The 27988-nt window shown below is 44.8% G+C and overlaps 1 protein-coding gene across 7 annotated transcripts in view; it reads right to left on the minus strand.

The window, feature by feature from the left end:
* Positions 1–27988, minus strand: part of MIER3 (MIER family member 3) — a 357073-nt gene that overhangs the window by 315152 nt on the left and 13933 nt on the right. For all 7 annotated transcript variants that reach the window (XM_078675116.1, XM_078675117.1, XM_078675121.1 and 4 more), the window contains one exon: positions 5661–5781. In XM_078675116.1, the coding sequence (XP_078531242.1) occupies positions 5661–5781 (121 nt within the window). The remainder of the gene's footprint in view (positions 1–5660; positions 5782–27988) is intronic.

Below are 27988 nucleotides of genomic sequence, written 5' to 3' on the forward strand. Positions count from 1 at the left end.
ACAGTCCTCACTAGTCCTCTCTCTTATTTGGACTTCACATTTAGGGCTCAACCATGGCAGCCAATAACAATATATTCAGAACCGCTCAGCCAAGTGAGATTCAAACTGTTTTGAAATCTGGGTAACCTCCCCAGCCCAAAAGGGAAAAATGGACCTCATACCAATCAACTAGAAACAGACTTTCCTCTGGGGAGATGATTGGTACGGGAGTGTTAAATGGCACTGGACAGGTGTTGCTGGAGTATCAAGTCAAAGATGGGCAATATTTCTACCTTACAACACAGGTGATGCTGGTCTGTGGTACTGATTCTTTTTTATTTCCCTGGTGCAGCTAGACTTCAGGGGGACATTTTGTCACATGCGCAGTCTTGGTTCCTTGTGGTGAACTTCACACAGATTCACCCGTTATCTAGACATGGTGATAACCTTTATGGGATAAAACCAGCTGTTACTTAATTTGTTTGGATGCCAATGCCCGAGTGCTGCGCTGGACCCGGAGGGCGCTCCATGAATTTTAAAAATTTACCACATTTCTTATTAGTTTTTACATCGACCACCTACACTCCCAAGGCGTATATATGTCATAAGAAGTGACTTTTGGAAGATCCCTTCGGCAGAGCCAGTTCTAATTCATGCCCAGAAAACCTTTTGGCGACATGTGTTGATACAGAGCCCCCTGCACTACATATTCAGCAACAGTGCATGTTTCACAGATGGCTTTAAGCCACTGATCTAGTTGTATTTTCAGCGCCCTGATAAAGGAATTCTATATGTATGTGCCACTTCCGAAACGCACATCGGCGCTTTTCTCTTTTAAACATGTATGAATAATGATTTGATTAACTGGGTATATATTCAATTCCGTTCTAGTGTGTTCATGTATTTCTCTTGTGTTACTATTGTTCGTTGTCTACTGTTCATTTGTCTCGACAATGTGTTATGTTTTCTGTGATGTTTCAATAATTCACTTACGTATAATATGTTAATTGTTCATTGCAATCTTGGTGGGGCTCCTCAACATTTGATGTGTTAAGTATGTATTCAGAGTTTGTTGGTGTGTTTTTTATAATAAAATATATATGTATTATATAAAAGAAAAACATGATTTATAAATATGGTATATATTTTTGAATAATAAAATTTGAAAGGTAATTCTACCTTGGATGTAATACCCAATATTAAATAATTGTTTTGGAGAAGTGTTCTTTGTTATCTAACCTGTTGTTCTCCCTGCCTTCTTCTCCTTACTTATTTAGTCTCTCAGGGACCCGCTGGTTTTCTTCATATAAAACCAGCTGTTTACCCTAAAAGGCAATTTAGTTCCCCCTCTCAGACAGGGCAGCTTCTGATCACAAGACCCAACCTTATCCAGCATCCAAGCTTCTTCATACTCTGCACAAGAGTTACCAAGCGCCACCTTCTTGCAATGCGTGTGCTCTGTACTGGTGCACTGAGTCCCTTGAAATAGATCAGCGTACAGCACACTGGTTCAAGGGGACTAGTGTTAATGCCTCTTTCACATCAAAGACTGAAAGCATGAGCCAACGAAAGATCAGCATTTTTCAAGGATCTTCGTTTCCAGACAGGTTCATATTTCTCCTCTATTTCCTGATCTCACGGTTTTCTGGAGCAAGGAACTACTGGCTATAGTATTCTCTCTCTAATAAAAGAGAGAGGGACCCCAAGACCAAAGGGATAGGGTTCCACAATTGACACAAGTCAGAATATAATTCCCTTTGGGCGAAAAACAGACTAAGGAAAATTCTGAGCTTTTGTTGGAATTTAGTCCTTTACTTGTACCTCCTTTTTTATAGGAATGTTGGATTTATTTCTTTTATAATGTTCCGTTTTGTATATGTTTCCCATTTTTAACAAAATATAGTGTATGCTAATAAACTGTGCAGATATACTTTTAGTATAGTATTCTATCAGCAGGGATGTGGAATTCCTATAGCCCAACGCCCAGGATATATTGTTTGGGGTCAATAGTTTTCATGATTATTTTGTCCTTGGGACAAGTAGGCCCAAACCCTTTGGCTGCAAGTTTCAGTACCACATTATGGATCAGTGAAGGGCACTGTCTGCAGTTAAGGTAATATTTTTGCCCATATGTTAATGCTATTCAAACTTGTGTTTATGGTTCATTAATTGAAAGCATTTATTATTAGGGTGAGCGGTCTAAGTAATTGTTGTAAGCTCCGACTGCTCTACTGACAGTGGTTCCAGTATAAAAATGTGTACACACGTTTTCAAAGTTTAGCAATATGAGGCTATGTATAATGCTCCCAGAATGCTTTCTGATTTGATGCAAATATTTGTAGATACTAGAAAACAATACTGACGATTCTTTGCTTTCAAACTAAAATGTTCATTAAAAAATGAAAGCAGGAAAAAAAATTGCTAAACTACTATAAAATGTCAGGTACCATTTGTTTGCAGCATCATTTATTAACGTGTTGATGCATGCTAGTATTTCTCAAAAATATTCGTAATGGAAATCAGTGTAACCAATTTCAAGAATATTATGGGAACCAAAAATAAACAAGCAAGGTCTGCAATTGGTGGTGGGCTTTACAGTTTTGTCAATGTGCGACTTCTTTTGGCATGGCTTTTGTAAAACCTTATTGCGGATGGCCATAGACCATTATAACAGACATTGGCAAAAACAACAAATACATTTTGGTGTGAAAAAGCACACACTGCCACAGTAGTTACTGGCACTGAACAAAACTACTTTGTGTGCAGATATGCTTCTTGTAAAAGAGCAGAATGATGTCACTCACAGTGAAGGAGGGGGAGAAGAAAGAGGAGAGAATTTTAATAAACACAAAAGGTCACAGTCAACGCCAGATCAAATTAGGGGCCCAATTATTAAGGGAAGTCTTAAAAGTGCACCATGGTACATGTTCTTGCATTTAGTGCAGCTTTACGGCTTTCATGTATTCCCAAGAATTTACATAAGTAGGACAAGAAATAGTAATCCTAGAAAATATTTGTGAACTGCATTTTAGCATGAGCAAATATACATCTATAGATATGCTCATGCGAAAATCTGAGTGTTTGCAAGTTCACTTTCTTTGCAACCACTTTTTTCCCCCAACTCTGTAAGAAGGTTTACGTCTGTCATTGTCAGGACTAAATTTCCAACATTTCTCAGTATGGGAAAAAAATAGAGAAGAGTTGTTGAAAACCCTTAGAACATGCAAGTTAGTATGTTTGCACATATTCAAAAGGGCCTTCTAACCCTGGAACTATTGCTTACCACTACCTTCAGCCCCAGTATGTACATTTGCTGAAACGTGGTAACATAAGGGGATTGCAAGTATTCAAACACTACTATGGTATAAGCCCTGGCATAATCAGAGAGGCTATATCAGAGCTCTTATATAATAAGATTGCTGCCATAATTTGTGGCTGCACTGAATGGCACCAAAGGGGCAAGTGGATTTTGTTACAGGACAAGTAGATTTATAAAGCAACCAGCCCCCTGGACAAGTAGAAATGTTATTAAATTCCACACCCCTGTATCAAGTTCTATGGTGATCTCGATCCACAACTTGATCAGTTAAGAAATCACCCATTGCCATCCCCAGGTAAGGGAAATAGGGCAGTTTGACCAAATAAGCGAAACCTGTGCTAAATAAAAGGCAGACTATTGTGTACAGCAGGAATACAGTATAACAGGACACCATGCCATGTGAAAACTTGCCCATATAGCATGCATACAATAGCCATAAATCTGGCACAAGGCTCGATATGGAACCAGAGTGACAGGTGCTAGTATGAAGTGGAAAGCCCATGGGTAGACATTCTACGCAGGTACACGCATATGGGTTAAATAAAATGCCTGCCTCCTTCTACAGAATAATGCTGCCACTTCCTCACAGTAGGAGACACAGACAGCAGCAACCTTTACCAAGGCTGGTAGCCTATTTTGGATAACTGCTTGACAGCAGAGAAAGCCTCAAATGTGTAGCAACCAGAGTCTGCTCACAGACTCTGACATTTACAAGAAGAAAAGCAAAGCAGACCTTAAAAACACTGTGTGGGTCATTTTGTCCATGCAAAGTCGTTTGTTTACTTTAACACCACATTGTCTCCGATTAGATGGCACAAGATTTACTCTTGGATAGGAGACCTCTAAGTTTAAATTACTTAAATAGTGCCCAGCCGGGCACGCAGTACAGACTGTCAGATCACCTCCCACTTACTTGGTGTCTGGTTGGGCCCAATGTAAGTAATTTTCTTCCCCTAACTCTTTGAAGTCACTTTCTTATGGGTGTGCACATTACCGCTCTGACAGAATACCAATTTAACCCAGGTGTCCCTCAATGTTAGGTCCTGATGAGACCTCATACCCCATGAGAGGTCGAAATGCCGTCGGCATGCTTGTAAAGCGAACCATTGTACTCCGCCTCCGTCATTGTTACAGAAGGCTGTAAATGATTACTGTAAATTGATTAGGCGGTCGCTTTTTGTTCTTTTGTATTTTAGAAACCTTAATGTATGTCACAACCGGTCACTTGTATATATAGGTTATATTCTCACTTGGGACACCGTACACCACCTTTCCATTGTTACAGGATTGTTCTTCATAAATTATAATGCATTTTATGTACTGGGCTTTCTGAGTGTTTCTACTGAGCTTGTACATCTTCTCCCTGAACACTGCCATTGTGCTTTACAAATACTATTATAAGTATTCGTGTTAATGTCTTATTTTCACAGCCACCATTAGTTTCCTTACATGCGGCACTGCCATGTTTCATCCTTCTAAGGCTGTTATTTATCTGCCTTTAATTCCGTCAATTGGTTTCATTATTCCCCTTAAAATATATAGGTTTATCCAAAATGGTAATTGTTCTGCAGTTTCTTAATATCAGCCAAGATTTAGTGGCTTCTTATTTTAAATGGAAAAAAAATCTAAGAGATTAAGCCAAGATAACTTCTAAGTAGTCCGCAAAATATGTTCCATTAAAAGTGGTCTTCAATACTAAAAATATATATATATATATACGATTTCATAAGTTTAATGTGTAATACAGCACATGGGCAGGTTTATTCATTTTTATGACCTTAATGAAGACTTCATGATGAAGACATCATTTTCCGACCCTCGTGTCCATAGAGCTAATAGAATTATACTTAATAGCCTTATCCTAGGGAAGCGTATAAATAGCAACATTCCCCAATTAGATGTTTCACTAGTGTCAACACACTGCAACACTCTGAAAATTATACTTAATAGCCTTATCCTAGGGAAGTGTATAAATAGCAACATTCCCCAATTAGATGTTTCACTAGTGTCAACACACTGCAACACTCTGAAAATTATACTTAATAGCCTTATCCTAGGGAAGTGTATAAATAGCAACATTCCCCAATTAGATGTTTCACTAGTGTCAACACACTGCAACACTCTGAAAACTCAACCAGCAGCCACAATTGAGACAATTCACAATTTGAGCATTATTTAAGCTAACCAACAATATAGTACTCCATAAAGTTAAAATCCTAGTTATCATGTTCAACAGTGTTAAAAAAAGGAAACAATCTGGTTTCAACAAGCCAATTTTCCACAAGAACAAATGATATCTTATACTTTTAAGAGCAATGTATATAAATAGAGATTGCCTAGACAATAGTAGACAATTTCATACATCGTAAGGGTCTCGGGAAGAAATCGGTTGCTTCATGGGAAGTAACAGAGGGTGTCAAATCATCAGCAGAGGATTGGGTTTCTTCATCATCACCAGACAAAAGGTCCTTTGCGATTTCCTCCTTAAACAAATAAATAAAAACATTATTAATAAATTTGGCTTCAGACTTTTACGTCTATAGGCTTAAAGCAGGAGTGCTCGATGTAGGCCAAGCAGGGTTGGATGCATGCCAGATCTTCACGATAGTTCTACAACTACATTAATAGAATGAACCTAGCAGTTTACATACTCAGGGGCAGATTTTATTTACAAGCCCCTTGTGACGCAGCTGTGGCATAAACAATGCGGACAGTTTACAACGTGACGCATCTAGGGAGATGAGTCACTTTGTAAAGCTCTGCGTCACATTATACCTGCGTCAGGTATAATGTATTTAGGGTGGGTGTCCCCACGCAGGAAAGCCTCGTAAAAGCGATGCATCAAATTCTACAAGATTTCACTGCACCACTTCTAGGATGCTAATGTTTCGAACCCTTACTCCTGCATGAAGCAGGCGTAAGGAGTGATGCAGTGTAGTGAGAATAGGTTTCAACACGCATTGCTGGAGGTTCGTCATGCTTGCAACACGATTTCAGCAATGCGTGACTTTAGCGCTGACAGATGAGTCAGAATTTCTGACGCATCAGTCAATCCTTGCGCCATGGTGTGCTGTATTGTAAATACTGTAGTGAATAGTCTGGGAAACCCAATAAACCCTTGCAGGCTTGGGCAATGAGTAATCAAGAGTAAAGAATGCCTACAAGGGAATTTGTTTATGAAGAATTTATCATTATTAGGATCTATTTGAGGGGTAAGTCATATACAAACAAACTCCAAGGTGTCAAGACAACAACACTTAATGGGAATTGATGATACAAAGCACACCGGAAATCCTAATTATGTAGAAATATTTATATACCAGAATTAAAGGAGTACATGCATAAGAAGCAAATCAGCAAAAATGTCATGAAACGATGTAAAATCAAATTAGTCAAACAGTTCATAACAGACAAACTCCCAACAAAGTCAAAAAGTAACAGATATCCACAAGAGAGTAGATGTCACTCAGAAGACAATAAATTTCCCTGGAGATGATGAAAAGGTCGACATTTCGGTCTTTATGGCGTCAATCCGTAAGACCATCATCAGCACAATTGTTTTTTGCAAAGGCCCCTCTGTACTTGATAAAGCCTAGGTAAGGCCTACGCATAAATTGTGGCCTAAGTGTGAGATTGCAATCAGGATCGTGATAGAGTCACTGATGGACGGTACAGATACATTTCCGTCTAGAGACCCAGCATAAATGGCAGAATACTCTTCTATGCGTTATTATTTGAATTTATTTGATGAACAATGTTGTATGGAAAGGCATCTGTCGCCTCGTGCCTCGACTTTCCTACGACAGATGCCTTTCCATACAGATGCCTTTCCATACAACACTGCTCGTTAAATACATTCAAATATTAACGCATAGAAGAGTATTCTGCCATTTATGTTGGGTCTCTAGATGGAAATGTATTTGTACCGTCCATCAGTGACTATCACGGTCATTTAGTGCTGTTGTCTATAGACACCTTGGAGTTTGTTCGCATATGACTTACCCCTCAAATAGATACTAATAATTATAAATTCTTCATTAAAAAAATCCCTTGTAGGCATTCTTTACTTTTGAGTATTGTAAATACGGCGCACCCATGGTGGAGCAAGTGTTTCGCAGGGAAACTGTAGCATCTCTACAGGTGTGTCAGTTTCTTGAAAATCAGCCCCTGTTTTTACTGAATATCTGGCATGGATAAGCTCAAATGGACACCACTAGCTTCATCATTTTAGATGATTTGGGTAAAGCCTGTCCGAGATCACAATGTAGTTAGGATGTGAATGGTGCTCTCACAGTGCTCATATTGCTAGGCAACAGCCAGCACGTATCGGAGGGGGGGGGGGGGGAAGGGGGTGGCATTTGAGTGCAATAAAAAGCTGGAGACCCTTTCTCCTACCCAACAGGTCACAAACGTCTCAAGGAGGGACGAGCCTATAAAAGAAAGGAAAACTACTTAAGACAGTAATTTCCATTCTGCTTCATAAGAAACCTTAATTTCAAGTTTTAAGCAGCATTTCCATGTATGCGTTGGATCCTAGAGCAATATTTAGAAAATCTACTTAGAACTACTTTTCCTAAGGAAATGCTTGTTTTGGTGCCCATCTACTGGTAATATTGGCCAGATTCTGAACTTTCATCTTGAAGCCAATTACAAATAAATAGTTAAAAATAAGCAAATACTAAAAGTTTTAAGAAAATAATAATTAAACAGGGAAAGGCTACAAGCTTGAGGAAACTGCAGACACTTTTCTTAAAGATAACCTACAACGCTCATATCCCAATCAATGGTGGTTACCTCAAATGATTTATACAGAGCCTCTGGATCCTGCACAGCATGCATTAACCAGGGATGAGAAAGGGTTGCTTACGAAATCATAAAGATTAGATTACAATTACAATGCCTTGCGAAAGTAAGAACAGATCTCCAGGTCACCGACTGGCTGGTTTACCTTTTGCAGACTCGGATTGGGGTCTAGAGGTGAGGGATGTGTCAGCCTTTGGTAACAGAATGAACATTGAACTATACATCTTAAAACAGATTGCTTTCAAGTAGCGACTCCAAATCAACTGGGCTAACAGATAAACCAACTGTCTAGATGGAACCCAACCACCCTTCTCTCATCGGGTATACAAAAAACTAATTCTGCTGAAATTTTTTGAAAATAAAGTTTGGTATAGAAATGAGAGTCAAACTACTTGGGAAAAGAAACCTGTATCGATCTTCATGACCACCCTGTTCTTATGAAACGCTCTGATTAGGTAATGAGAGCACAAATCTTAAATTTCACCACGCTACAGGTTCGCGTGATGGACATTAGAAAGGCTGCTGTCCGGGTAAATCGGTGTATCGAATTGTTGAGTGCAAACTCAAAAGATGGACCCATGCACTTTAGGAGAGCTATTTTCAGATGTACGAGGGTGAAATATTCCTTAGTACAGGAACACTTTGATTGCCCCAGGAAATCCTTTATCATAAGGACAGTGAAAAAAAGGAGGTTTGACAATTGCTCAGCATGTGCTGTAGTTGCTAAAAAACATATAGAAAACGGCAGCGCCAATTTTGCAATGTATAGCAAGGAAAGTATAGAAGAACCGCTTCTTCCTGAGAATTGAAAGGCAAAAGTTATTTTGCTTGCTCCAGATGCAGAATCCATATGATGGAGTAGAATACTGTGGCAGGCGATGTCTGGCCTCAGAGTGTCCATACAGTCTTGAGGCTTAATGCCCATGCAGCATGTGTTCAGCAGCCAAACTACAGAGTTAAAAGATGGTTAATGGTGTTTTGGGTCTAGCAGTGGAATTTTCAAGGGAGATCCAGGCTTCAAAGTAGACTCTTGCGTGGAGCCGCCAACAAGTTGAGATCTGTGTACCAGTCCTGATGAGGCCACTTAAATTCCAGAAGGAGTACTCAAGTGTTATCAGGACTGATCAGATCAGCGATACTGGAAAACGACTCCCTTGCTTTGCCGGGCTCAAAGACCACTCCGCACTACTTGCACCCTCTCTCACCGGGAGATCTCCGACCTTCAAAATTCCTACCCTCCATACTCATCTACCATGAACACGCCTCCCCCCTTCTCAAACATCCCCGTCATATTGGGGACTAGTCGTATTCCCCTTTCACCTGTCTCACCTAGACCCCCTCCTCTTCTCACCTCCATCCATGCCCTCCATCTCCCAAACCCACTCCCAAACCCCTCACCTGCATGCTTGTTAACTGCCGCGCTGCTGCCCGACATGCCATAGAAATCTCTGAAACCATCCTTAGCGAATCCATCGACATTGCGTTCCTTACAGAATCCTGGCTTAATGACCACTCTACAAGCATTCTTGACATACTCTCACCCCCAGGCTACTCCATCATTAGGAAAGATAGACCCATCCGAAAAGGCGGTGGTGTAGCTATCATCTTTAAAGACGAATTACAGCTCTCCCTTATCAATAACACAGAATATGCCTCCTTTGAATACCTCGTAGCCGAACTCAAAATACAGGGTTCTCCCCCCATCCGCCTTCACAATATATATAATCCACCTGGAAATCACTACCCATTCATTGATGAGCTATCTAACCTTCTTACCCAATCCTCAATTTCCAAATCTAAAAACATCTTCCTGGGAGACTTTAATCTCCATTGGAATGATACTAAAGATCCCTCAATCTCCCTCCTCTCTGACCTTCTCGAAATTAATGACCTCAATCAAATCTGTCAGTCGCCAACCCATTCCAAAGGAGCCACCCTTGATGCTATCATAACCAGCAAAGATCTAGCCCTCCTATCGAACATCATTCCCATTGGCTGGTCCGACCATCACCTTATCCTGTTCACCATAACCACCTCTGCCTCCCCCCCTTCCTTCCAAAACTATTAAACCCATGAAACTGATCAGAAATCTCAGTCTTATCCCTCCCGACTTACTTGAATCCAAACTTCATGTCCAGCTTCTCGCTATCCCACCCTCCCTTAACACGAATGAACTAACCGAACAATATAACAAAGCTGTCACTACTACCCTTGACCTTCTTGCCCCTCTCAAACTCAAAAAGCAAAGAAATATCCCCTCCAAATCATGGTTTAACACAGACCTTAATAATGAAAGACGTAGACTCAGACTGACTGAAAGATTATGGAGACAGCACCCCTCTCCTTCTAACCTGACCCGCCTCAGACTTGCTAGATCGTCCTATAAAAAACACATCTTTAGACAAAAAACTTCCTTCTTCAGATCACAACTAGATCGAGCTCAGAATAGGCCAAGAGAACTATTCAACATTGTGCGCAATCAAACTAGATGTGAAGAAATAGCTCTCTTTTTTTCAGACAAAATTAAACTTATTGAGCAATCTTTACTCTCTACTGTGATCCCTCCCACCAATCCAAACATCTCTCTTAATATCCCACCCTCCACCATAACTCCCCCTACACCCACTACTGCCCATCAAAACTCTGATCCCCTCACCCCCCCTTGCCCTCCAATTTCCTTGACTCCAATCATCCTAACTCTCTTACTAAAAATAATGCCACGTGGCTTAACTTCCAGCCAGTCACTGAAAGAGACATCTTTAACATCATTTCCAAACTCAAGCCTTCCTCCCACACCAAAGACCCTCTCCCCTCCAAACTTGTCCAAAACCTCAAACACATCATCACCCCTTCCTGGACCTCTATTATCAACAGCTCCCTTGCCACCGGCTGTGTCCCCACTTCCTTGCAACTAGGCCAAATCACCCCCATTATCAAAAACCCTTTGGCAGACCCAAACGACCTCAATAACCTTTGTCCCATCTCCAACCTTCCCCTTCTTTCTAAAGCCCTGGAAAAATGTGTCCTTCTCCAACTAGATAGACATATTGAACACTTCAACTTACTAGACCCCTTCCAATCTGGCTTTAGGAAAGGATGCAGCACTGAAACCGCCATGCTAAACATTATTGACGACATCCACCACTCACTTGACAATGGTGAATCTAGCCTGCTGATCCTCCTTGATCTCTCTGCAGCGTTTGATACTGTTAACCACTCTGCTCTACTAAATGTTCTTAGAGATCGATTTGGCCTGAATGGTACGACACACAAATGGTTTGTCTCATACCTACAACACCGTTCTCAACAAATCAAAATCCAAAATTGCCTATCTAACCCTATCTCCATCTCCTTAGGAGTTCCGCAAGGATCCATACTCTCTCCCACTCTCTTTAACCTTTTCATGGAACCCCTCACACTCATTCTGAAACAGGCCGGGATCAACTACCATCTCTATGCTGACGACACCCAACTCTATTATAAGATTAAAACTCATGCTGACATCCTTCAACTCAACAACACTCTCATCAAGATCCAATCCTGGTTCCACAGTAACCACCTCAAACTCAACCCTAAAAAAACTGAAATCATTCTTTTTTCCCCTAAAAATAACCAGCTCCCCATTCAGAAGTGGATCTCTGACCTTAACGCCCTCAACTGCTCCTTATCTCTGTCCTCCTCAGTCAAATCACTAGGGATCTCCCTGGACAACCTCCTAACCCTCAAGGTACACATCAATAATTCTGCCAAAGGAGCCCTCTTCACTCTCCGCCACCTTAAGAAAATCAAGCCCTTCATCCCGATCGATGATTTCAAACTAGCAGTCCAATCCCTTGTTCTTTCTCGCATCGACTATGGCAATGCCATTCTTACCGGAATTCCCAAGATCCACCTAGCACCTTTTAAATCTGTGCTTAACCTTGCAGCTAGGCTTACCTCAGACTGCAAGCGATTCGACCACATATCCCCTGCCCTCAAAACCCTTAAATGGCTCCCCATTGAAGGTAGATCCATTTACAAAACAGCCTGCATTACACACAAAATTCTCCATCAGAACACACCGACCTACCTCGCTAGCAAACTCACTAAAGCCGGTTGCTCCCGCTCCTTGAGAAGTACTAACACCCTCCTTCTTATCCCCCCCCCCTCTTCTAAAAAAGAAAAACACCCAGTCTAGATCCTTTTCTGGCAACGCTCCTTGCATTTGGAATGCCCTTCCAACTGACCTTCGCTGCAACCCTTCCTACTCTTGTTTCAAAAAAGAACTCAAACTACATCTCCTCAATAAATACTGGGGACCCTAATCCATATCTGTTCTCTTCCACTGGCTACTTCTGTCCGACCCTAGATGCATTCGCCCTCCCTTGTTTTTAGCCTTACTCGCCCTTTCTCCTCATCACTTCCCCCTCCCTGTTTACCGCCTTCACTCCTCCTTGCTCCCCCTTCCCTTGTCCACCCTCAGCCCGCATCCCCTTCAACCCCCTCCCATTTCTGCCCCTCCCGCTTCTCTTCCTTACCAACCTAACGGACCACTAACCTTCCTATCCTGACCCTGGAATTTTCCGCTTTTTTTCAATTTGTGCCTTTTGATATGTTTGATTTATCACATCTTACACATTTTGTTGTGCTTATTTCCCATATTTATCTTTTTGAATCTGTCAGACGAAGACTTTTATGTTGTTTATTTACATTGATGCTATGTATGTCCCCTGTTTTATTGACCTTTCTTGTCTCTAAAATTGTAAAGCGCTCTGATACCCCCCGGGTCCAGCCAGCGCTATATAAAACCTCTAAAATAAATAAATAAAATGCGTAAAGGAATTTCACTGAACAACATTATTGCCCTACTTTCCTGCTTGGTAGTATCAGGGGGCAAGGAATAGGCATTTGTTTATTGTGTTTGTTAACCAGTTTGCTTGTGGGTAGCTCACATCATCGTTTAAGACCCACTTGTAGAGTTTACTCTGACTTTTCTTGGGAAATAAATGGAATGAACTTGAAGATAGTCCGTGCTTACAGGGATTAATAATGCGACATCTTGTTTGTTAAGGTGATACATAATTTGTTATGCTTTCAGTCTGAGCGATCATTGAATTTATATCAAATGTAAAGTAGGATTTCAGAGTTAGATGGACCGATTATGAGAAGATGTTCCATGTGTCACCTGTCTCATAAGAAAGATTTAGGTAACGGATTTCACGAGATAGAATGTCCTGATCAGAAGTAACATCCTATATGCGATTTTTCATTTTCCCCTACCAGGAGAAGGACTGCGCTCGTACTGAAAACCGTGTCAGTCTGTTCTCCCAACCGGTCAAGTATCAACTCTACTGATCTTCTAGGTACTGCTGAAACACCTTTGTTTACGCATGTACTTTGCACCTAGAAAACGCAAGATGCCACAAAGCTCAGGAGAGGGGACTATGGCATGGCATTTGGTGTGCCATCTCCTGAAAACTGTAGTATTTGAGACAGATCAAATATACGGTTGCCCCTCAAGTGTCTAAGACCACCCCTTAGGTAATGAAATGATTGAAACAGGGTTGACATTGACTTGGCATAGTTGTAGTGCAGAGCCTGAATAATCTACAACAGTTATAAATGACAAAAGTCTAGGCTTTGATGAGCCAGTCATCAAGACATGGACATAGACTGTCTTTCTTATGAAGTACGCAGTCACCAAAGGCATACAATTTAAGGTTAATAGGGCAGCTTTCCGGCACAATGAAAGCACTTTGTAAAGGTAGGGATCCTCGCCGACAACAAAACTGAGAATCTTCAATGCTTTTGGAGTCATCAGAATGTGGAAGTACGAAACTTAAAGATAGGTAAGGACACACATTCAACACCATAATAGAGTCAAGGATACATTTGGCGAAACATCCGCATTTTAAATTTGTTTTCTTTGTCAAATGATTTGAAGTCTTTATGTCAAGACTAGACCGGCACTAGTGCGGGTCTGTTCATTTAAACCAGATTGCAATGGGAATAGACTCCATTCAGAACACAGGATCTTCTTTACTAATTTTTGTTCCGGAAAGATGTTGATTTCCAATGGTAGTCGGACTTGAGACAGAACTGAATTCTTGAGGAACTGTTGGAGCAGACTGGAGCTTTGTGAGAAATTGCCATCTTTCTTGCATGGTGTGCCCCCACTTTTTGCTGAATTGCTATGTACTCTGAGTGTGCCCTCTGCTACTGCCAATCAGGTGCCCAGGGCCTATGTTCCTTCCCTAAAACTGTGTTGAAGCTAAAACCCAATTGGCATCTCTGGCCACATGTCAGCCCCTGGTAAAAGGTACCCTAGGTACCCAGGGCATTGTGACCAGAGAAGACCCCTAAGGGCTGCAGCACTTATTGTGCCACCCTTAGGGGCCCTGCACCCTGACATACACACACTGCCTTTGCAGGCTGAGTTTCCTGGTGCAGAACTAAACAGAATCGACCTGGCACACGGTGTGCCATGCCCACAAACTTACTACCCTGGCATACATCAGTCACCCCTCTAGCTGGGTGCCCCATGCCAGTGGTGTGGGCAGAGGTGCATGAGCCATGTGCCCCTACAGTACCCAGGGCCATTCCTTGGCACTATAAGTGCAGTGATGCCAATATGGTGTATGGTACGGTTATGGTGCTGGGAGGTGGTCATTACGAACTCCACAGCACCATAATGGCTACACTGAAGACTGACAAGTTTGATATCAAACTTCTCAGCACATTAAACCCACACTGATGCCAGTGAGGGATTTAATGTAAAATGCACTACAGAGGGCATCTTAGAGATGCCCCCTGAAACCTAACCTACAATCCACGTCTTGTCTGAGAGGCTGCCTGAGCTGCCACCCAGCAGACATGTTGCTGGAACCCTGGGTGGAGAGCCACCCACTCTCCTGGGCCTGCAACAATGCACATCCTGGGCGAGGTGCTAGGTCTCCTCCCCCAGGATGGGCAGGGGAAAGCTTGAAAGGCATACCACCTTTGTGAGTTTCTACAGACCACTTGCTGTACTCAGCAACTGGCCCCCCACCGGTTCTGACCCCACTCTGGTGGGAAACCCTACGTGAGCAAAGGGGGTGTGCCAGCCTGTGCCAACTCCACCCCTCAGGTGGGAGAGGCGAGGTGAAGCACAATTCCGGGCTCCGGCCATCTTGAGGATGGGGAGCCCTGCCCAATCAGGCTCCTGCCCTCCTCCCACTGGGTGTACTGCCCTTCCCCTACCTGTAACGCCCCTAAATTTAGTATTTAGGGGCACCCTGAACCTTCCTTCCTCAGATCCCAATTTCGAAACAAGAAAGAAGACCAAAAAGAAAGAAGACCTGCAGTGCAGTTGCTAACAAGAGGACAACACCAACTGACTTGGCCCCAGCCCTACAGGCCTGTTGATGCTTGAACCTGCTTCTGCTAAATCCCGGCATCTCCTGCGAACAGCAACCTCGAGAGCTCCGGAGGACCGGCCTTCCTTGACCTTCTTAGAGACTGGGACTCCCATGAGCAGTGGTTCTGCTCAAACAGCAATATCCCTGGTGCCAGCCAGGTACTGCGAATCCAGCCCACTCTGCACCCGCCGAGCCCGGCCTGTGCCCGAGTGGACAAAGACCCTGAGGAAGTCCCCACAGCGATTCTGACCTGGAATCCAGTGCCCAAGGACCCTCCTCGATGACCCAGACGATGCCTGCAGCCTCAGAACCAGGGTCCGCAACCAGCAGAGGGTAAGATTTCCCGACATCAAAAGACACCCATGCACCTGGCGCCCCCCCGGCCTCCTGTGCCCAAACCCGGGATGCCTACCTATCCCAACTTACCCCTCGAAGTGTTGGTCGCTCCTGAAGAATCTCTGTCCCCGAGCCTGCAGAGTTTGTTCCCTTTTCAAGATCTCCATTGAACAACATTGAGAGCCAGATTGCTCAAAAGCACCCTGCACCCAGCTGCCCGAGCGCCCCTGGCAGTGCAACCTTTGTCCTATCCTACGTCCCCATTTGCCCTGAACAAGTGACCAGGAGCCCAGCTCCCACAGCCGCGTGGCCTGCTAGCCAGCAGTCACCAACCGAAGGCCCCCTGTCTCACATTGGATTTACACTGGGCCTAACTACCTCTGCACCCGGCTGCCCCTGTGCCGCTGAGGGTGTACCAACTGTACCTACCTGACCCTGAGAGACCCCCGAGTCTATGCCCAGAACCTTAACTCTACCAGGAGAGTATTTACCTAAAAAACAATAACTCACTTTTCTTCCACATGCTAACGTTGACTGGTTTCACTTGGAAATGTTTCTGTGTGTGGAGTTTTGGAACTTTAAAATATTCAGCTAAAATCAGCTAAACAACGAATTCCGATTTACTCGCCTGTTATCAGGAGAGACATCAGTGCTGCATCTTTGAGCCTAATACGGACCCTGAACTTGAATTTCCATCCATAGGATATCATTGAAACTTTTTCAGCAAAAAGCAGGCAAAGTGTCAATTTTTGAAACTCACAAATATTCTTTAAAAATCGTGCCAACGATAAAAACGTAACTATTTTAGATAGATGTCCCAGTGCTGAACCTAGGAGTCCAACACTGGATTACAAAAGTAATGTAAACATACTTTACCGGCAAACTGAATTTCCTTTCATAGGATAACATTGTTATTTCAACTGAAAAAGTATCTAAGTGTCAACCTTTAAAATACAATAATATTCCTTAAAAATCACTACTGCAACCAAAAGGCTTTTACTTAACTGTTTACAGGACATGTCCCAGGACTGGATCTAGGATCCAATCTTGAGGTTAGAAAAGTAATCTACAAAGTAACTAATTGCATTTAACTAGAAATTCCCATTGAGCTCAATGTTGCATTGTTTGAAATTGCGGTGCCTATTGCAACAAACTGACTATTGTATTCAAAGAGTCTATTGCCTATTTGAAAAGTATTTAACTAAAGGAATCCATTCTGAGAAAGTATATTTTGATACATTGTTGGTTCTAAAATAAAAACAACTATATCTTTTGATACAAAACTATTGGCCTAGAGTTCAGTTCTTGAGTGCGTTTGCTGACCGAGTGTGTACAACAAATGCTTTACACGGTCCTCTGATACTACCTTACTGCTCGACCAAGCTACCACTTTATAGAGTAAGGTTATATCTAACTTTAGCCTCTGCAAAACCTCTGGGGAATGTACCTTACTTTGGTCCAGTATATACAGAGTCACATTCTTACAAGCTTCAAGCCATAGAAATTCTGTACAATAATCATCCCGACTCTAGCTATTTAACACAGAAGAGACAAGGAGAAGCCATTGCCTTTTGCCAGTTTCAGGCTTTCCTTTAGAGGGAGATAGTTGCTTCACTCTACCTCACGGTCTGCATTTTTGATATTGCAGCCTCTACACGTTTTTTTTTCTACTGATGGGATTGACCCCTTCATTGGTTATGATGGCATAATAACGGGCCATATAATTAAGTAACTCAAGTTTATTAGCCAAGCTCACTAAGAATCCCAACTATGTATTTCATGCAATGCATCACATTCATTGTGGCTTCCAAGGGCAGTGTTACCAGATAAAGGAATTTCAAAATCCTTTGCTAGGAAAAGACATGGGGTGCATCTTGTAGCTAAAGACAATAACCATGTGCAGGCAATTCAGAGGAGCCTGTTGCAACACTATGTGGTTTGAAACTATCTTCCCCTTGCATCTGCAAAATACTGTAGGGATTGCACATTGACCCATAATATCTTATCAGTGCAGCCGCTCTCCCCAGTTGGGAAATGCACGAGACTTACTTGCAGAGTGAATCTAGTTTCTTGCTCGGAGTCTACGTACCCATTGAGAAAGAGCAGTGGTACAAGTCCGTGGATGAGGCCTCAATCGCCAAATGTGGCAGAGCATACCCCCTTTAATAAGCGGGTACGTTCCAGAGGTTAGTACTTTTTGTGACGATGTGTAGCTACCTTCACTCAAGCTGGAGTAAAAAACAGCTTTATGGCTGGCACAAGAAGGCCTGTTTTCTCATTGTAGGAGGGGATGGAGAATTTAAACAAACAGCTGATTTTTCCATTTGGGGTGTGGGCATCAGATTATAGTTTTACAGCAGTCCTTGCCAATACCTTGTGAAATTTATTATGGGCCATAGGGAAACCTTGAGGACAGGAGTCCAAGCACTGGTATTTTCTTAGACTCAAAGAAAAGTGGTCACTCTGGAGTGGAAACACTGCAAATGTCCTTTAGAATGGTGCCTCTGTGAGGATTAAGACCATCTTCTAAGAGTATGGATCTTTTATTGGCATCACAATTGGTTGCGTTACAACTAAAAGAGGTGAAGCCATAGGATGAACCATAGGTGGAATTGGCACTGTTAATCAGTGAATCCAGTGGAAGTATCTGGGAAGTTGGAATCTCCAAGACTAGAGTAACTTGCTTTGTAGGAGAGTAGGCTTAGATTATTTAGAGGCTTGCAATACCAAATGTGTTTCCTTCATAAACCATTACACTGAACGACGATGAGGAGAATGAGGATTATACATCACATGAGGTTTTAGATATTGAAGAGCCCTTCAACAGTGAAGATTAGATAAACGTAACCAATAATGTCACAAGTGCAGAATGACTAATATTGTATCCTTGCTCACAACTATCCAGAGATACAGGAAAAGGTGGGCTACACTCCCCCTGACCTTACTAGAAGGGTAGCATTACTGAAGATGATTAGCCTCTTGAAAATCCTGTATTTAATACAAAACGTCTACATTCCTGAATCCTCTGTAAAGTCTTTTACCACCCAACTTAATACGTTTAGAAGGGGAAGCGGCCCTCAGAAAAACCCATACAAAATGTTGTAAATCATCCTATGATGGCGGCATTGAAACGATTGACACAGCCTCTTAATACAGGGAGCCCTATCTTCTGATCGTCAATGATTGGGCCCATGGTCCCACAGATGACACCGCGTATAAACTAGAGGGCTAACTTATGGGGGCTTCGACCCCCCAACCCTCCCCCTGCAACACACACACACACTATCTAATTGGAAAAAAGGCACCAATTAGAATTCCCCCTACCATGGCAACAGTACTGAAGGTTAAAAAAAAAAAAAAAAAAAACCTCTTGGATGACTTGTTTGGGCTGGGAAGCTCACAGGAAACACTTTTCAGTGGTGTGGTACAGGACTGTCCCAGATGTCTGCCTTGCAGGGATTTGTGGGTTGGGACGTCCTGATTATTTCCTCCTTTGCCATACTGGTAGGTAAGATTGGCTTCGATACCTTGAGGAACTCTAAATTTAATTTTGTCTTGAACTCTCAGTTCTTCAGATATGTGCAACTCTGACATGCCTTCAGGCCCTACTTCACTGATCTCAAAGACTCTGCACACCCTAATAGAGACATGCATAAAACTCCTGGCTTCACTTATGCTGCAGACAACAATATGTCACTCTCACACAGTTCCTCGTGCAATATATGCAAGTATTTCAATAAACCTGAAATACAAGCATACATTTAGAGAGACAACACACATTGCAGACATCATGACTACACACAGAGTGCCATATTGCCTTAGCCTGAAACATGTTGCCCTCTCAGCATGCTTGAACTAGATGTTACAAGTCAGATCAGCACAGAAGAGGTCAAGTAACTAAATGAGATTTCTGTACACTAACAGGACCTATGTAAATAGGGGCTTTGTTTTCTAGTTATAGAATTGAACCACTCACTCACAGAGAAAAGCACACAAAATGTATGGTCCCCTAAACAGACGTTTTTTTCAGTTTGCACAATTTATTCATGACTGCTGCGAGTGACAACAATAAGGTATATGTTTTTTCAGTATAATTAGTATTAATTATACTGAAAAAACATATACCCTTTTGTTTACTCTAATAGTGCACAGATGTTTTGTAGATATATAGTTTGCACATTAGCTTTATATCATCTGACTATACCGAATTTATCCAATGCAAAATAGAAGGCTGGTAGCCCCCATAGTTGAACGTCTAAAACGCAACTAGGAATATATTACCATTATATAGTATTATTTCTTACAGTCTTGGCACACCAAGCAAGCCTTCATTTACTAACATTGGACTAGTGTCTATTTCATGGGTTTAGGACATAGAGTGGTGACAGCCACATACCTTATTCTGAGAATCCACAACATGATCAGACCTTTTTATCTGAGTCACTGGAGTAGAGACCTACTGGCCCACTCCTGTAAAGTACGCAGTTACTTACGCTAACATTCCAAGTGCTTGTTGTGTGTTATCTCATTGCCACATCTTGGACTCCACATCGACTGTAATCAGTAAGAGACAGCCCCAACTGCCTTGGATATCACACAAAAGAGGGAGACTTCCTCCACAATACATGAGCCTTTTTGGCATGACATTCTCTGCATGCTGGGGGTCATGTTGGGTAGATAAATAGCCCTTGCCCTGAAAATGGCACTTTAAAATATTATCGATAATGAGGGCATGACTCACATGGAAAGAGCTCAAATACGTATGGAACTGGTGACTGGAAAACGAGACACTGCTATGAAGTGCAGACAATAAACTTCTCCCTAATACATAGGTCGGAGGACAAGTATAGAGATGTGTCGCACTGTGGAAATCTTTTCTGCAAGACTCCACAATACATGGACCTTTTTGGCATGACATTATCTGCAAGCTGGGGGTCATGGTGTGAAGACATATAGATCTTGCCCTGAAAACGCCACCTTTAAATATAATCGGTGATGAGGGCTTGACTCTGTGGTATATGTATGGTGTGCGAGTGAGCCAGAGTTATGGTGGCCAGTTGGATTAATTTTGGATCCTCCTTGGCTTCCCACATGATGGAGATGTAGCTGCCTTTCCAGACAGTGGAAGTGCATGGATCACATTCCTGAAGCTTAAGGGAGACCTAGTCACTGGAGTGAGGAGAGTGGAGACAATGGTCGTTTAGATAGCTCGTTAGACATTTTACTTAGCAAGGAGTTGCTGATTAGTCTTACTGAACACTGTCATTTGGTGGATGGCACGGGTGAGGGGGTAGAACTTTGGACTCTGCTATGCATGGTGAGGAAACCATTAGGCAAAGCTGCCGTCTACCTTTTCCCAATTACTCCTTCAGTTGGCTGATGACAGGCACTTCACACCTTTTTGTTTCTCAGTGTGAGTTTTCCAGGTTGTCTACTACCCAGCTGTAAGAAGAATCACTCAACAGAACAGCTGTTTCTGGAGAACAACATGGAAAGGACAGTTGAAAGTCAAATTATCCTAAAATGGTACTAGTTTCAGACTGTGGCTCCACATCTCCTGTCTCGCTTATGTGTAAGAAACTGGACTTCACTCTTCTCACATGGTGTTCCAGTTCCAAGTCCTCTATGGACAAGAAAGGAAGTGCTCCGTACAGTATTAAGAGAACTGCTGTGCAATCATGGGTGACGTCTACCGGATAGCCAACCTTCCATTCGCAATAAGACATTGCTTGAAATCTGGAAATCTTCCTTGAGGAGCCATAAATCTCTCCTAATGCACCTATGAAGACTGCCTATCTGCTTTGAGAGTGAACAAGCCTGCCATTTCTGCAGGAGAGCCTGTCTGGGAAGGAAAGAGGTGTAGTGCACCACCAGTGTCTGTGGAGAACTCAGAACAAAGAACTGTCGGAGAACAATCTACTGGACCCCGGCAACAGCGGGCCTGAGGACTGGACTCAACCGATTCATACCCCACCCCCAACACCGTTGAATACCAGCTGCCTCTGAAAGTTCTTGTCCCAAAAAGGCATCACCTATGATTGTCTTAGGGAGTAGTTCCTAATACACGGGATTCACATAAAAGACTCGTATGGCATTTTCTCCAGCCCAGATCTAGAATAAGAATGGTTATGCTTTTGTAAATTAACTTTGAATATCCTCACTTTTGTCACTTTAGAATGCTTTTCTCTTACACAACCTTTCTTTCCCCCGCATCTTTGTGAAAACTTGGCTCAGTGGCGCTCCACCCCACACTTTCCCCATCAATTACACGTGGATCTTCCAGCTGTAATACAAGTTTACAGACAAGTATGGAAAACGCACTTAAGGATTTGAGTAGACACCAAAAGCGTCACATGGAATCTTAACTATTAAGACAAGCCGGGAGAGAGGGGAGTGAGAGAGGGCTGGTGCGTGATAGGTTGCAACTAGTCTGAAAGTGCAGGGCTAACTTTGGTTCGGCCTGGTTGTGGGGTTAATAGTCGTTCCTGCCCTCCCCAAACATGTGCCGGGTGCCTAACTTCCCTCACATACTGCCCGACAGGCTGTCTGATGCTTTCTGTGGAGGAGGGGGGAGAGCGCCGTGCTGTACCAGGTGCCTGGAGATTCCGCGAATTGGCCGCTTGTGGCCACACCTGTAGTCCTTTTGTCGCACTGATTCTGGTGCTGCTGCCTTCTTGGCCCCAAGCTGTGTTTTGATGGTGCAGTGCTTATGAAGACCCTGACATTGCAGCCCCTTCCAAAGTATGAGTCACGTTATGTGTAGCCGGCCTTTTTCTCCACAGTGTAGGCCCGCTTCAGTTCGGGGATCAGGGAAGTACCGTGGAGTTGCGGCCCTCTGTGGGACATGCACTGTCCAGCCGCACCTCCACTGCCGGCTCCCTCGCGGCATGCCCGGCATCCCAGGGGATTACAGATGGCGTGTCTCACTCTGCCAGGACCCGCGCAGTTCTCTTACCTCGACAGCCGAGGCCGGGCCTTCCACGACCAGGAACCACCCATGAGCATCGGGCCACCTTCTGCAGCCGGCCGCGGGCGAGCAGCAGCGGACTCGGCACTCATGATGTCCGTCTTCAGTCTCTGCACCGGGTTAGGCTATTGTGCCGGCAAGATCTGCTGCGACACCCTAGAGCGCCGCCATGCCCGAGCCCGGGCCGTCTCCAGGCCACACAGGCTGCCCAGCCCGCAGCCAGAACCCGCAGTCCCAGGGTGTCCGCAAGCACAGGCAACCGCTCTTTTCCTGTCGGATGGATGACTGCTGTGTGTTACAGCATTCGTGCTCATCGTCGCGGTTGAATGGGTTTTCGGAGCGTATATTTGCAAAGGATTCTGTGCTCGGCCGGTAGAGCTCGCCCTCTATGCGGCCATTTTGCAAGGACCAGCCCGCGACCTCACAGGAACACTCACGCAGTCCTTACGCACTGCGCATGCGTGCGGACAACTTTGCCTGAGGCATGGAGCGCGCGGCAATGTGCGGGGTTCCCGTGAGCTGAGGGAGCCCCACGTGTTGTAGCCCATGTGATGGAGGCATGGAGCCCTCTCGCAGAGAGCATGTGCCAGGTGATTTGACGGAGCCTGTAGCGAAAAGAGCCCGGTGAGTGGGGGAGGGGGTGTGTGCGCGTGTGTGTGCGCGCGTGTCAGTCTGTGTGGTGTCAACAGCATGCCGAAATAGGAGCGCGTGTTCACGCGCGCGACCTGATCCAATTCCGGCATGCTGCGCGTGCACATCTCTTGGCTCCTTGTAAGCAGAGCTAACAGCTATAGGTCTCGCGGCGAGAGCGCGCTTTCGCCAGGGCGAGACCTAAAAAGGGGCAATTCCTACATAACCCCCCCCAACATCCCCCCTCCCCAAAAAAAACAAAAGTGAATGAGACTAACATTTCCCAAGAAAGTCTTCATCTAAGTGGAGGAACCTGGAAAGTCCATCTGCATTGGCATGGGCAGTCCCAGGTCTGTGTTCCACTGTCAAGTCCATTCCCTGGAGGGAGATGGATCCCCTCAAGAGTTTGGGATTTTCACCTTTCATTTGAATTAACCATCTGAGAGGTCTGTGGTCAGTTTAGATTATGAAGAGAGACCCAAACAGGTATGGTCTCACATTTCTTCAGGGACCAAACCACAGCGAATACCTCCCTCTCAAGGTACTCCAACCCTATTCCCTGGGGGGTAGTCTCCTGCATATAAAAGCAACAGGTTGGTCCTGGCCATCCTAATTGGCCTGGAATAAGATCGCTCCTATCCCTAGCTCAGAGGCAACAGTCTGCACAATGAACTGCTTGAAGTAGTCTAGAGCATTGATAATAGGTGCTGAGCACATCGCCTCCTTTACGGAGTTAAAAGCCTTTTGACAGCCAACTGTCCATTTTACTTTCTTGGGCATATTCTTGGAGGTAAGAGGGGGTGGGCGGGCGGTCACAATGGACCCATATCCCTTCACAAACCTCCTGTAATACCCAGTCAAACCAAGGAATGCCATGACTTGGGTCTGGGTTGTGGGAGCCTCCCAGTCCAGAATGGTCTGGACCTTGAGTTGCAAGGGTTGTACTCGGCCTCAACCCACAATGTAGCCCAAGTAAACAAGAATGCCCGGTCCTATCTGCCATTTCCATGCCTTGATAGTTGGCCTGCATTTTGCAGAGCCAGTAAACCCTTTCCCAGGTGAATCAGGTGACCCTACCAGGAGGAGCTAAAGACAGATATGCTAGGCTAAAGTTCTACAACCCAGCAAGTACTGGTTTCACCACCCTTTGGAAGGTGGCTGGGGCATTTTTAAACCAAAGGACATAACAGTGAACTTATAATGCTCTTCAGATGTGGAGAATGCGTTTTTTTTCTATGGTTACTGGGCCATGCCAATCTGGCAGTACCCTGCAGCCTAGTCAAAGGTGCTGAGAAATTTGGCTGACCCTATTCCGTCTATCAATTCATCAACTCTGGGTATGTGGTGAGCATCTGTCTTAGTAACAGCCTTGAGTCGTCTATAGTCCACAAAGAACCTCATCTCTCTTTTTCCAACCTTGGGCTGAGGTTTGGGGACTAAGATCAGTGGGCTGGCACAGGGGGTTCAACAACCCATAACTCGGAGGAGGAGCTTGGCGGGCATCCGAGATGGCCGCGTGAGCACAGCGCTCCCCGGACCCCCGCCGCTCCCGGCATAATATCCTGCATGAATCCTGATCTTTTGCGAGGATTTGTATAGAGGACGTTGGGCTGATCTACCTGGACCTTTCAGAAATTGATTTGGACACCGGGTGCCTGAGTTATGGTGATTTGAACTTCTGGGCTCCGCCCTTGAGGGGCGCCCGGGACTGGGTGAGGTTCCGTGGCCGTCTTGGAGTTGAACAACAACGGCAGGGGGATTGGACTTGTGGGTCCCCTTCTTAAGTTTCGGTTTCGATTCTGCCTCAGACTGGGACATTGGTGAGAGGGTCGGGCTGGAGCTGGTGCCAGGACGCGCGTCGGCTGTCGGGCCTTTTGGCTGGACTATTCTCCTCGTTGGCTGCCTCTATCCTAGTGATACCCCTCTTGCGGTCCTTTTGGTCCCGGGGCCTCCATTTCTGGTGCCCGGTCCTTTGACCCTGGTGACTCTCCTTGTGACGCATTTCCAAAATGGCGGGCAGAGGGGACCGGGAGACGCGCAAGACGAAGACACCTCTGCGCGGGGGTCCGGTCCAATCTAATGTTATGGACCGTTATACCCATTCTAAGGGGTCCCGTCGTGGATGCGTCGACGGAGCCCTCCTTGCAGGACATCATGGGCGCCATTTCTGGCATGAGGGAGTCAATAGGCCAACAGTACGAAACCTTGGCTCACAAACTTGACACTGTGGCAATCGAGGTGAATCTAATTCGAGCCGATCTCTCCAAAACGAACGAAAAGGTGAAGTCGCTGGATATCAAATCATCCAGCCTCACGACGGACGTCTCTGAGATACAGACGGAGATTGGCAATCTCCGTAGGGTGAACGATTTCATGACCCGGCGCTTGGAGGATTTTGAGAACAGGGCACGTCGCTGTAATGTTCGCGTGGTTGGTGTGCCGGAGAACCCAGAACCCCACTCGGTTGATCTCCTGGTTGAAGACCTGATCCAGAACCACCTTTCTCCATCTGGCCTTAGTAAATTTTTCACAGTGGAGCGTGCACATCGTGTTCCGGGGGGCCAGGGTAAGCCAGGCGCCCCGCCGAGACCTATTGTTGCGAAGCTTTTCCACTATAGAGATCGGGACGCTATCCTGCAGGCTTCACGGGTGAAGGGCCCGGTGGCCTTTGAGAATGCCACGGTGAACTTTTATCCGGACTTTTCCCAACAGGTCCAGAGGCAGCGGATGGGATTTCGTGGTGCTAAGAAGCGTCTCAGGGACATGGGGATGCGTTACGCTATGCTCTTTCCGACCAGGCTGCGGGTTGAGTATAATGACCGAACTTTCTTCTTTGATCGGCCGGATGCTGTAAATGACTGGCTGGACTCCTTGCCTAGCCGACCTCCTGAGACTGAGTCCGATGCCCACCCGGGCGGTGCTGAAGGTGGTGTAGAGAGCTGATCATTTCGTCTATGCCTGGTGCCTCGTTTTGAATAATTTCTCCGGGGGTATATGCCTGTGTTCCTCTACTGCTTATCTGTTTGATGTATGTTCTTTTTCTCGTCACTGGTCCTGATCGGGGTGGCGGGTGGTACGGAGCCTTTCCTCCTCCGGGGTCTTTGTGTAGAATAGGGGTTCTTGGGCGACAGGCACACTGCAGGTTGGGGTGGCTTTTTAGCTTTTTGCAGGGGTGCAGGGTGGGGGGTGTTTTCTTGTTCTTTAGGGGGAGGGTGGTTGGGAAGTTTGTTGTTTGTGTGTTCTGTTTTCAAGGCGACTTTATCCTGTGTTTGAAAATGTTTCTGGTGTCATGCTCATTGGTGGGGGGTTTTGGCTTTGCTGGGTGGGATGGGGGGTAGCGGGTTGAGATTTGTTTCGTGGAACGTTAACGGTCTGGGAGATCGTATCAAACGAAGTGTGGTGTTGAAATGTATACGGCGTTTATCTCCTGATATTGTTTTCCTGCAGGAGACTCATTTGGTAGGCAATGTGTGTCATGCAATGAATAGATGGGGCTACCGCCTCGTAGCACATTCGGGGTTTACCTCGGGTTCTAGGGGTGTGGGTATCCTTGTCCGGGCTTCCCTCCCCCTAGCTATTGATGATGTGATTCAGGATGACCGGGGGCGATATGCTGTCCTTGTGGGTCGCTATGAAGGTCGTGCCCTCTCCTTATTTACTGTTTATGTGCCCCCCGGCTTGCAGACTTCTACCTTTTCAGATTTGGGCCGTGTCTTGTTGGACCTCCCTGATAGTACTCTCTTTCTGGCTGGTGATTTTAATTCGGTGTTCTCAGGTCTCCACGATCGCCACCCCCCTAGAGATACTCCTGCAGCCCAACAATGGTTGGGTGGATTTTTGGATACCTTTGGCTTGGTGGATTGCTGGAGGCTTTTACATCCTACTCAGCTTCAGTACACCTTTCATTCTGGGGCCCATGGGAGTCTGTCTAGGCTGGATTATTTCCTGATGCCGGCGGCTCAGTCGCTGGCGGTGCGTGAAATTGTACACCTGCCCAGGGGTATCTCTGACCACTCTCCGCTCTGGCTTCGTTTTGAGGTTAGAGTGGAGGCAGTGGGCAGGGTGGCTCCCATCAATCCGTGGTACCTTACCTCCCCCGAGACCCGCAGCCTTCTGCTTAAATCTTTGGATGCGTATTTTCTGGATAACGAGGGGTCGGTTTCCTCGGCTGTGTCTCTATGGGAGGCCTTTAAGACGGTGATTCGTGGGCAGGCCCTCTCCCTTATTGTTGAAGCTAAGAAGGCGAGGAATAGAGAGGTGGTGGCCCTTGAGGGAGAGATTTCCGCATTGGAGGATGCTTTGGAATCTGGTGTCACGTCTGCGAAACTCCATGCCCTGGGTCTGAAACAATTTGCCTATAAATCCATGGTCACGGATGCTGCTAGAGTGATGTTTCGGGAGCAACAGGGTCGTTTGTATGATGTGGGTGACAAAGCGGGTAAATTGCTGGCATGGCTGGATAAGAAGGAGAGAGCTAATCGTGTGGTACCCGTGATTCAGTCTTCGAGTGGTGAGAGTGTGACGGACCCGATTGGAATAGTTGACCGTTTTGCTGAGTACTTCCGTGTGGTGTATACC

The sequence above is a fragment of the Lissotriton helveticus genome, chromosome 2_1, assembly GCF_964261635.1.
Source record: "Lissotriton helveticus chromosome 2_1, aLisHel1.1, whole genome shotgun sequence".
In the NCBI taxonomy this organism is placed as follows: domain Eukaryota; kingdom Metazoa; phylum Chordata; class Amphibia; order Caudata; family Salamandridae; genus Lissotriton; species Lissotriton helveticus.